The following is a 12,612-nucleotide window of genomic DNA, read 5'->3' as shown; positions in this document are numbered from 1 at the left end:
AGCTGTCTTTTAGAAAGGCCATCTAAAAACGTTAACAAATCAGTGGCTGAATCTCCACCAATTAATCTAAAAATTAACAAAGTATTCCAACGTAAATCCCCAAAAAGATTTTTCATGAAATACAACCACCTAAAGATTAAATTCATATGGAAGAAAGGTACAAAAATAGCCAAGAAAAAGTATCAAAAGAACAGAGGAGACTTACCATGTATCAAAATGTATTTTAAAACTATAGTCAAGTGTAGTATTAGCACACAAATGGCCAAATAGATAAATGGAACAGAATTCTGAAACTCATATATATATATATGGAAATAAGCAAAACATAAAGGAAAAAACTCAATAAAACTGACAACATAGTTTATAACATCTACAACCAAACAGACACATACACACACAAAAAACACCATAAACAAAATTAACAAACCAGTAATAAACTGAGAGAAAACACTTAGATATAATGTATGATCAGTATATAAACTGTATTTTTAAATGCTAATAAATCAATATAAAATTACCCAGCTGAAAATGGGTAAAGGACATAAACAGGCAATTTATAGAAGAGGAAATACATATAAGCAATAAAAACAGATACTTAATCTTACTCGTTAAATGGAAAATACACAAAATTTCATTTGTCCCCCATCAGATTAACCAAAATTACGTCTGATAAAAAAGCGGTATTCTCATACATTACCAACCATAGTATATTAGAGGGGAAAGTAGTCAGCTACTTGGAAGCACCAATGGTAGGTTCTATTAAAATTAAAAATGCACAGAATTTATCCAGGAATTCACTACTTGGTTATCTACTCTTGAAAAAGTCATGCACATTTGCAGAGACATATAAAAGAGTGTTCACTGGAATATTATTTATAATAAAAAATTAGAAGTAACTGAAAAATGTTCACTAACAAAAAACGGCCAGAGTCACTCCACAGCACACACAGCAGGTTGAAAGAACACAGGAGACCCATACTAACCAACAGGAAACATTCTCCAAACACAACCTGAAAAAATAAGCTGCAAAGTGTAGACCTTTTGGAAATATGCTTACATTTTTGTATTTTGCCATGCTCCCCCTTCAAAAAAGTCATGTTATCTGTCATATTAATGATCTTAGAAAAGGGTAAAAATTGTTGTAATTGCACAGATATGCCATAAAGGTTTAAAAAAAAAATCAGCAACTGTAACCGATTTTGTACTTGCTCTTTTCAGAAACAGACTTTCAAGTCACCAGTTCACTGCAGGGTTGAACTGAGCCACCACACACAAGCTTTCATCACAGGTGAGTAACTGCTCAATTTATACTTTACCTACGTTTGGACTGCCTGAGTCCAAATGCCAGTATCAGTTTTGGAAATGTCATCCACTTAGTTTTCTGGTACAAAATTAAGTACCCTAATCAATTCGCATCTTACAAGTGGCATGTCAACTAATAAAAATAGTCAGTGCTTCCATCTTTAATTATAAAACAAATCAGGTAACATAGTAAGCATCTGAAAAATGTGATATACTCAACAGTGTTGAAGGGACAATAATCAACTTGGTCTTAAAAAACTTTCAGTAAGAAAGCTGAAGAACCCTAGGCAAATGTATGGAGACGGAAATCCAATATTGATTCATAGACGTTTTTACGGTCAAGGCTCCATAGCATGGTTTCCAAGATGTGCTCACATTATCAACAACTCTCTTTAACTGTTCCATGATCTGCCTTTATGGTAGCAACAAACTACACAGAGGGGAAAAAAAAGGTGGTAAACTCATTGAGCCTCTCCGAATTTCCAAAGGGGAAAAAAAATTTAATGTCCAAGTCTCCTGACATTTCAGTGGGGTTATTTTAAGAACAGTCTGTGGTATTTCACATCACACTGACGGTGGCATGCTTTGCACTGCTGCTTCTCAGGTGCTGCACCTCAGGAGATATTTTAAAGTAGCATATTCCATCTTCAAGGAATATGCTATACCAACAGTTTGATAGGGGAAATATAGTAAGTCATTTTAAATAAAAGTCAGTTGTCTTCCCTTCCATCAAGAAATCTGGGGATTCCCTAATGGCTCAGACGGTGAAGATTCTGCAGGCAGTGCAGGAGACCTGGGTTTGATCTCTGGGATGGGAACACAACCTGCTCCAGTATTTTTGCCTGGAGAAAACCATGGACAGAGAAGCCTCATGGGTTACAGTCCATGGAGTCACAGAGTCGGACACGACTGAGCAACTAACACTTTCACAAGCTACAGGACACTTTCAAAAAAAAAAAAAAATCTGAAAAACTGTTAACCTATTTTAACAAACTAGGGTAATCCACAGCAGAAACAAAATAATCAGCCAACAATAGTTATTGTTTAACTTTTTAAAACAGATCATTTAAAACATTTCTTCTCGTCCTACCCAAATGATAAAATATAGAACTAATGCTTCAGAGAATAACTATATTAATGAAACATCAACAAGTTACAGATAAACATTTTAATTGATTAAATATATTATTTTCAAGATCTTTCGGAAATCGCACTTGTAATATTCTATTCGACAGCCAAAGGCAATAAAAAAAGTTTAAAACCAAAAATGTTCTGACATGAACATGTGACAGGAATTGCTGCTATGTGAAGTAACATACACTGCTCCCAGGAACAATATTTTTAGAGAATAATTCATCTTAACATGTGCAAGGACAAATCTGTAATCAAAGGCTGGAAGAAATATATATTAGTGCCTGCTTTTTAAAAGTTTATTTTACATTTTAAATACAGTATTTTCTCATTAAAAAAAAAAAGGCCAGGAGGTGCCTAACCCCATGGTTTCTACGCCATATACACGAGAGCTGATGGACAATGTGACAAACCTTCTGGGTGTAACAGAATGAATACCTATAAGCTGAGACTACTGAATCGAAATTAAAAAACACAAATTAAGCACTGCTTAGGAAAAAATAATCCAGTTTCCAAATAACCAAAAGAGAACAGAGTTAGATATGTACAAAATCAGGTATTAAAAAACAGAAAAAAATACAGCACACAGAAAAACAAACAACCCCTTATGTAGTGAACTGTATACACTGCAGCTAATCAATGGAAACCCTCCTACAAGAAGTGATTTATGATCAAAAATTTTAAAAATCTAAGTATTTCAGTAACAACATATAATAACAACATTATGTGTATATTGCCATCTTTGTAATTTTCTATCTATACTACCCTTCTGAAAACAAGAATCTCTAGACTAGTCAATCACTTGCACAAATTTGAGGCAATTAATCCATATTTGTTTCCAGTAAGGAAAACAAAGATGTACCTCCTTCCATCAATGAAGACATAATACAGATTAAAGCTATAAAAAAATTTAAGCATGGCCATATGCATTTCCAATTCTTTCTATTAAGTAATTCCCAACTGGGATCATGTAGGATATGTGCCTAAGTAGTATCAAATCAAAAGAAAATGGACTATCTCTGGCAGTGATTTCCATATTAGTGCAATGTTATTCACCATACACTGAATTATATTTAAATGACCTTATATATTTTAATTCAGTAGGTGTCAATTTGTTTACAAAATCCCTAACTATATGCTTGTGTAGAAAACAGTTTCAATTTGAGATGCTCTATAAAGCCAAATCAAGACAAAAATGAATTACTTTTTTTGCTTTGCTACTGGTAGTATAAATACCAGATGAGGAGAAAAGGGCCAAGGGTTTGTGGAGGCTTGCTAAGGTGGATGTTTTCAGTGTTCTACGTGTCTTGATACTTCAATTATCAATCAGGTTTGAACATTCTATATTAAGATTATTCAGAAAATAATTATCTGTAACATAGCTCTGAACTAAATAGCCATACCCAAGGCAAAACAATCTGGTCATTCAGAGTAAGATCAAATTGAGGCAATTTCTTTTCTATTATAATCTGTGACATCTTAAGTTTCAAAAATGGTGACCTTCGATGGAAGTGAGATGTACCTCATGTAGACTATCATAGGATTTCAAATCAGAGGGCACTGAAGAGTAACTATGGGCTCTCAGAAAACACACAGAGCAGGCAGCAATGGACTAACCATCAGCCAGGTGGGGTCAACGTTGAGCTGTTTTATTTTGGAGACTTTAAAAGATTTAACATCAGCATCCACTCGTGACTCTGCTGGTCAGCACCGAAGGGCTGGATGAGTCTGAAGAGTCCCTTTAACCCCAAAGTACTAACGCTCAAGAGTTTCAAGGAAATCCTGATTCCCAGCAAGAGTCACAAACCATCAGACCAAAATCAATAGGGTAAACACTGACTGCAATGCTCCACAAACGTCAAAAGAAATTTCCAAATTAAACGCCATCTTCCGCTCAACCCTAGACTCTAGACTCTGTAACATCTTTATCTAGTATAATAGACTCTGTAGTAGACTGATTTTGACCTCCACAAAGAGTAGGAGTTGTCAAACTTGAGGAGGTAGACTCCTCTCCCTGGATATTGGTGGCTGCCGGCGTACACCTCCTCATGACAGTCCCGCCGGTACACAGGCACAATCTCATCCAGCAGGGGCTTGTTGGCATTCTTTTTGGCCTTCTCTTCAGAACTGATGTTCTCTGTGAGAGAAAACAGAGACATGTCAGAGTGAAGATTCAGGAAAACCACACATCTGCCTCAGGCATTTTAAACTCCATCCTTTCTTTGAGGAATTGCTCATTAGGAATTCTCTCAATCCATTCTACAACTTATGTGCATATGAATGTGTATTGATTTCTTCTTATATCTGAGCAGCTGCTATGTACCAAGCACAGCACTTTCTGGGCCCTGGGAGCCCAGTGGCAAGCATCTGGTGGCGGCAGCACTCAGCAACCTCTCTCCCTCTGTACTTGAACCACTGTTCCTCCCCCACCGTTCCCCTTCCACATCCACTCAGTTCCAACAGGTAGGATATCACTCATCTGAGTAAGACCACGGAAAAGGCTGCTGTAACCCTCTTCTTTCCAACAATATGGAAGTCCTCTCTTGTTTTAGGAATGGGGAGAAGGGAGCTTATGAGGACTATTATTTTCTATTGATCTTAAATACAAAGAGTAAAATGAGAAAGACACAGAAAAGAGGTAGACATTCAGAGACACTCTGAAAATTCAATCACTTTCACTAGGCCTGTGATGATCCCAGTGGCAAAAAATAGGCTTTGATTCTAGGTTTGCCCCAGGTTAATAGTTTTTTGAACTGTAATGATATGAGGTTAGGAAAAAAATACCTGTAGAAACCTGTAGGAATGAGAACTTATGTACCAGCTGAAAAGTCTCAGTTTAATATAGTAATATAAACAGCCTCAAGGAAAGCTGTTGTTGTTTAGTCTCTTTTGAGACCCCATGGACTGCAGCCTGCCAGTCTCCTCTATCCATGGGATTTCCCAGGCAGGAATACTGGAGTGGGTTGCCATTTTCTTCTCCAGGGGATCTTCCTGACCCAGGGGTTGAACCTGCATCTCCTGCATTAACAGGCAGATTCGTTACTACTGAGCCACCAGGGAAGCCCCTCAAGGAAACAGATCAAGGGAATATTCAGCATAGATTTTAAAAGACTTTCAGGTTTGCAACATGGCAGAATGAATTACAGGCACATGAGTCAATTATATGATTGTCAGTGGCCACTATTAGGAATTTAAACCAGGAAGGTCTAAGAAACTCTCAGTTGAGAGGAGCTTAAGGAGACTTGTTACTACAATGTGGCATCCTGGATAGGATCCTGGAACATTCAGAAAAACTAAGGAAATCTGAAGAAATATGGACTTTAGTTAATAATATATCAATACTGGTTCATTAGCTAAGATGAATATACCATGGGACAAGGTTAAGATGTTAACAACAGGGGAAAACTGGGTTTCAGAACTCTTTGTACTATCTTTGCAATACTTCTGTAAATCTGAAGCTATTCTAAAATAAAAAGTTTATTCAACAACAGTAGATGACAAACAGGCCCAAATCAGATTTGTTTCATCATAGCAATACTACTTAAAATTAAATGTCCTTCATTTGCAAATGAGAGATACAAGTCATTCTAAGTACACACTATTGCCCATTAAGGATATCCATGAAATAGATCATTGGGCCCATTAATCCAACATCCAAATTTTGCTCAGAAATCTACAAAATTAAAGGTTATTAGGATAGATGAAAGATGCATCTTTCTTCAACCTAAGCAAAGACTTGGGACCTAGAAACAATCAAGTGGAGAATTACAGCATAAGGATGGATTACCATCATGTTTTCCTCAGGGAAAACAAACTCCTCCATCTTTCAAGACCTAATGAAGAAAAACTAAAACAATGAACAAAAAAACTGGACTTTGCTTCCATCTTAAACCAAGCTAAAAGGATCCCACATAAAATAAAATACACAATGTGGACAAGACCTGGTGGCACAGTAGCCTCCATAAGGAGACATGTGGCAAATAAAACCATTTGAGTTAAATCTTCACTGTTGTTACTTTTTTTTTGGGGGGGGGGGTGCTATGCCATGTGGCTTGTGGGATTCTCAGTTCCCGGACCAGGGACTGAACCTGGGCCATGGCAGTGAAGGCCCAGAATCCTAACTACTAGGTCATCGAGGAACTCCCCTCACAGTTGTTATATTATGAGTGCAGAGGCTTCAATGGGTCAGTTTTAGGTACAAATCCCGTTACAGGTAATCATGACAGGTAATGTCATTTTCCATTTGAGGCTATCATATATTAGTGCAAAGGTCAAAGATGTCCAGCTTCTCACCTCAAGTGAGGCACTGAACCCTAGCCATTTTGATCAGTGCTCCTCCCAACAGCAATAACACAATGATAATCATCTGAGGGCTCAGACTACGAAGTATCCTGCTTAAAAGCTCTCAAGCTTACAAACCAGGAGAAATGGATTACTTCAACCCACTTAACAGAGAATTCTCTTATTATTCACAAAGCTCTTTAAAAGTACAGTAATTTGCACATATTGAAAACTTCCCTTCCCAAGCCATGTGCAAATCACCTGATTGTAATGAGTCCCCGTGTGCATCAGAAAGACTAGTAAAGGGCTTAGTTCCTGTCCTAATGCTGCTGAGGGGCACCTGAGACAACAGAATTGGCACCTGCCCTGCAAACTCAGGTCTTAGTTTTTTTTTTCTCCCTATTCTGACATTTTTTTGTCTGGCTCAGTCAGCAGCATTTACGTGCAATGCTTTCCCTTGCTGGTGGTACTCAGAATAAAGACTGCTGAAAACAAAATGCTAAAAGAGAAAGCAGCTCCTAAATGACACTGGCCCATGTGTGTGTTGCCATACATGACCTGAAGGGGCCCAGAGTATCTTGGTGATATAACTGAAACACCAAGATTCGGCTTGTCTATCAAAAGCGGACTGAACTTTTAGCCTCCCTCCACGTACCTTTAACAACTACTTCTTTAAACTTATCCCAGTGTAGTCTCTGTGATTACCTACAGTCTTCAATACGCAGTTCATTTATAAGTCACCTGAAAGGTTAGTTATGGTCAAGAATTGAAGGTGCTTTCCCATTCTCCCAGTCAGGGCACTCATTCCATATTACTCTCAATCAAGTCAACAGATATTTAAGTGCTTATTATGTGGATACAAAAGCCCTGTGTTCTAACTTTTCTGGTAATAACAAAATTAAGGAGACTACCTTCTCAATCAGTAAGCAGTACATTTTATGACCTACTTCCTAGACCAAGATAGTTGGTTTTTTTTTTTTTTTTTTTTGGCTACATAAGATATGTGGGATCTTAGTTCCCTGACCAAATATTCAACCTGTGCCCCTTGCTTTGGAAGCCTGGATCACCAGCAAAGTCCCAACATCAAGATAGCTGAGACTGTCACTGGAAACATTTGATTTTGTCTAGTTAGAGAAAATATATCTTAGAATAACAACCTAAAAAGCTGATATCAGAAATATAAATTCCAGAGTTGGCAGAATTTCTTGCTCACTCTTTTATAATTTTTCAAAATGACCTTGCACATTTGGCTTTTCAACGCACAAGGGTGAAAAGTGTAACAGCATTCAGAAAGCAGTAAAATAAACTGTCAAACAGACTTCCCTGGCATTCATAAAAATTCAGGCCCCTATCACTCAGGAGGCTAGCTTCTCTCACAATCTTTTCAGCCTAAGGTCCCACCACTGAAACGTTTGATCCCTGTCCAGGAAGTTCATCAGGAAGCATGAGGTTGGCTGACATCGGAACTGCTACCATTTCTGCCAACACACAACCCAGCTGCTGAATATGGACCAACGGCTCTACCTTCCTCCTCCTCGTCGTCATCGCTGGATTCACTGACATGCACGCTGACAGCAGTGTTCGGAGAATCTGTCCATTCAAAATATACCCCAAACCCAATGTCATAATTGTCTGTAGCAAATTCCCAAAAGAGATATGATCCTTCTTCATGGGTGGGTACTCGAACAGTGACTACTTCTCCTCGGCCCACTGTAATCACAGAATCCGCATCCTGCCGAATCTTCTCTTTAAAGTCTTTGATCTGGGGTCGTGTCCACATGGATGGAGCTGCAATTACTGGAAGAGATTCTAAAGGCAATAGGAGTTACAAAGGAGAGACAGGATGAGCCTTCGCCTGTAGGCAGCAATACCTGCATAGGACCACCTGCCCAGCCACGTGTAAGCGCCAAGTGCACCCTGGTCTACCTTAGACTGAGGACTTTAAAAGCCTCCCCATGGAAGTCTCCCCCCAAATTCCTATATTTAATAAGACCACAGGTATTCAGAGGTCAACATCCCACTTTAACTAACAAATGCAAACCATACTCTTAGGGATTTTTTCCCGTACTCTAACTGCATATGGACATGGATGAATGACCTTGGAAACTTCCTAGCTGGAAACAGAGACACATTCAAACAAAGAGATCTGGACTTGAAATAAATTCATTTTTGGATCTGAACAAAGAAGGCTGGGCTTTGACTTCAGACTCTCTGTCAGAAAAAAAAAGTCTTGACCTTGGAGTAAACCAAAGCTCTAAGGGAAGGGTTACTCTAAGGAAACTCAGAGAAAAACTTGCATAGGAATGGAACTGCTAGCGACTGAGGAAAAATGGGTAATGTCTTGTTACTGAGAAATATCTATGTGCACTCAATAGGTTTTCCAGAGTTATTCAGAGCCTTTGACAAAAGATTTATTTGAAAATACTCGCAAACTCTTAACAGGAAAAAAAGGGGAAGAGAGGAATGAATCAAGGCATTTCAAGGTGTTTTCTGAAACTATTCTATTGCTTGTTTTAAAGACAAGGAAACCAACTTTCTTATGAACAACACTACCACCATCTCTGATCAGTCACTGAAATGGTCTCTTATTCCTTCTTACTTGGGAACTGGTACTCCTGATTCAGAACTCTCAGCTTAAGTGTCCCTTCCCCAGGAAAACCTCTGGTGACCTAACTAGCTCATATCTCCATATTATGTGCTTTCACACTGTAATGGACCTTTCTCTCCACACAGGACTTACCACAGCCACAATTTACATTGTAGGTGTGTTATTTTGCTTCACCTCTGTAGCCCAACAGCCAGAAAATCTTGAACCAATTGTTGAATGAATGAATGAGCAGCCCGTGAAAAGGTAAGTAGACCTTTGAAAATCTAAATTATCTTACTGGTAACATGGTACTTCTGTCTCAAAAAATATATTGTGACCATATGGTGAACAGCCTACAAGTTGGCCCCCAGTGATCCTCACCTTGGGTATTCATATACTTGTAAAGTCATCACTCAAAATTCACCAGGACCAACAGAATATGGCAGAAGTGCTGACGTATTACTTCCAAAGCTAGGGCATAAAGGACACTGACACTTTTGCTTCGTTTTCCTTTGCATCATGTTCTCTGGAGGAAGCCAGCCACTGTGTTGAGAACACTCAAGCAGCCCTTTAGAGAGGCTCCATGGGGCAAGGAATTGAGGTCCTCCTGCAAATGGCCAGCATGAACTTGCCAGTAATCTGAGGGAACCATTTTGGAAGCAGTCTCTAGTCCCAGTCAAGCCTTCACATGACTGCAGTCCTAGACATCCTGACTACAACCTCACGAGAGACCAGAACCACCACCACTCAGCTAGTGTGTGTGTTAGTCTCTCAGTCATGTCTGACTCTTTGTGACCCCATGGACTGTAGCCCGCCAGGCTCCTCTGTCCATGGGATTCTCCAGGCAAGAATACTGTGGTGGGCTGCCATTTCCTTCTCCAGGGAATCTTCCTGACCCAGGAATCGAATCCAAGTCTCCTGCATTGTAGACAGATTCTTTACCATTTGAGCTACCAGGGAAGCCCACCACTCAGCTAAGCAGTTCTTCAATCCCTGACCCACAGAAACTGTGAGAGATAATAAATGTTTAATTATTATTTTAAGCTGCTAAATTTGGGTACAATGTGTTACACAGCAACAAATAACCAGTATATAAAGTAAGACAACCCAAAGGGTCCAAAGGACATCTGATTTGCTCTTCTAAACTATTCTAAGAGTCACCAGAAGCATCAGATTCAGACTAAAAAGAGTGAAAAAGCATTCAACTCTCACAAATACGTAACTGCTCTCAAAAGCTAATTAATCTGACTCCCTGACTTTTGCTCTTCATGAGTCTGAATTATAGTATCTGGATGGAAGTGCACATACAACAACCATACCTTTTGGTCCATTCTCCAGGGCTTCTTCGGCGGCTTCTGGTTCAATCTCTTTTTCAGTGTTGTCAGTGTGGGTTTTGGCCTGTCCATTAACTGACATCATATCACTGGGTGTAGTTGCATTCACTTTTGATGATGTAGGCGAGGAAGCCCCAGCTACTGCTACTTCCTGTTGTTTCTGTAATGCTGCCTGTAAGTCAAGAAAAAGTGAAGACACACTGACCAGGAAGGTTAAAAATGGGACATTTACCCTGAGATGCATTCTGATCCCATCAGAATTTTTGCCTCATCAAGTAGCTCCAAGAAATTACTAATAAACTTTATCAGTTTTTATCCTATCTATAATGAATATTAGTATAGTAATATTCTGAGGACCACATTCTTGTGACCTGAGGATCACTAGAAAAACTAGGAAAAATTAAAGTAGGTAGAAATAATCATCCCCAATAAAATTATTATAGGTAAAAACTGAACACGGAAACATCTGTTCTTAAAACTGATAGAAAAAAATCTTAATAAAATTCAGATACACACAATTTTCATCAGGAAAATTAAATTTGGTAGAAATAAATGGTAATAGAAGAAAATTCACAAAGGCAGAAGCTGTAAATGGTGAAACCTGATAATGGTCCCCAAAGTAACCAACAAATCAAATATGGACAAAAATAATTAATTAATTACATCTTTATATACAGAAAAATTATCAAAAACTAAAAACTGCCAATCAAGTAAAAAAAATATTGACCTAAAAATTGAATAGGCTTATAAAATGGAGTTTGAGGTCAAAATAATTTCTTAAAAAAAAAATGCATTGCTTTACATAATTATGATTAAAGTATGTATTTTCATAAACATAAAATTAAGAAGTCCTCTGAAAAATGGAAAATAAAAACAGCTTAAATCCAAAGGACAACTACTGTAGGACATTCCTCTCATATTAAAATGAATAAATATCAGTATTAACACTATGAGAAATGCCTAAGTATTACTTACATAACTTTTGGGGAAACTTTAAATAAAATTAATTATAACAAACATATAGAAAAGTATACAAATCACAAATGTACAGCTTGATCAGTTTTCATTAGACGAACATACACATAAAACCAATACCTAGATCAAGACATTATCTGCATCCCAGAACCCTTCCTGGTGCCCCTTTCCAGAAAGTCCTTCAAGGGTAACGACGAATCTAACCTGTTAAATTAAGGTTTGGCTCTGCCTGTCTTTGAACTTTAATATAAATGAAATTGTATATTATATGCTCTTTTTTTGTGTCTGGCTTCTTTTACTCAACATTTGTTTGAGAGGTTTATCTATAAAGTCATAAGTATATAACTGTATTTTGTTTGTTTGCATCACAATAGAATATGCTATTGTGAAAATAGGAAATTTACCCATCTACTGTTATGCATTAGGGCATTTAAGTAACTTTAAAACATTAGGTTATAATAAGTGAGCATATACTTACAACAGTTTAAAGAAAATAAGAAAAAAAAGCCTGTATAATTTCATGGGTTAGGGATAATGATACATTTTGGCTTATCTGAATATAGATTTCATTTAATGAAATTATTACATTACTGATCATTTACAAATCAGTTACTTAAGCAGCAAAACCTCTCTCTGCTGCTAGTGCTGGTTAGCAAAACACTTAAGATTTTGAAATACCTTCTTCCAAAGCCTAGATTTTCAGTAATTTCCACATCAGTTTTCTAAGAGTACCAGCTTCCAGAAAAAAGGCATACAACCAAAACAAGTCAGCACACTCAGAACATTTCACTGCATGACAGGAAAGCAAAAAAAAAACAGGAATTTCTGTTGATGATCAATTGGTCAGCTCAAATGGTCCCTCTTCACTTTAGGCTTTTGCTGAAACTCTCTAGCAGAATGAACAACTCCCTAACCTGGGATCCCACTGAATATGAGTATACATCTATTATACATAATAGATTACAATTATTTATTTACATAATCTCTCTTCTATACTCCACG

The 12,612-nt window shown here is 37.7% G+C and overlaps 1 protein-coding gene and 1 pseudogene across 1 annotated transcript in view; both read right to left on the bottom strand.

The window, feature by feature from the left end:
- Window positions 1–2,708: 2,708 nt before the first annotated feature.
- The window catches only part of ACBD3 (acyl-CoA binding domain containing 3), a 34,840-nt gene continuing 24,936 nt past the window's right edge, over window positions 2,709–12,612 (bottom strand). The window contains exons 6-8 of the mRNA XM_081491482.1: window positions 10,621–10,807; window positions 8,239–8,523; window positions 2,709–4,570 (exon numbers count right to left, since the gene is read on the bottom strand). Of these exons, the coding sequence (XP_081347608.1) occupies window positions 4,359–4,570; window positions 8,239–8,523; window positions 10,621–10,807 (684 nt within the window). The 3' untranslated portion in view covers window positions 2,709–4,358. The remainder of the gene's footprint in view (window positions 4,571–8,238; window positions 8,524–10,620; window positions 10,808–12,612) is intronic.
- LOC145505180 (uncharacterized) lies at window positions 3,224–4,320 on the bottom strand (annotated as a pseudogene).

This window comes from Giraffa tippelskirchi, chromosome 5, assembly GCF_054371585.1.
Source record: "Giraffa tippelskirchi isolate mGirTip1 chromosome 5, T2T-mGirTip1v1.2.pri, whole genome shotgun sequence".
NCBI classification, from domain to species: Eukaryota; Metazoa; Chordata; class Mammalia; order Artiodactyla; family Giraffidae; genus Giraffa; species Giraffa tippelskirchi.
This window is presented reverse-complemented; position numbering and strand designations above follow the sequence as displayed.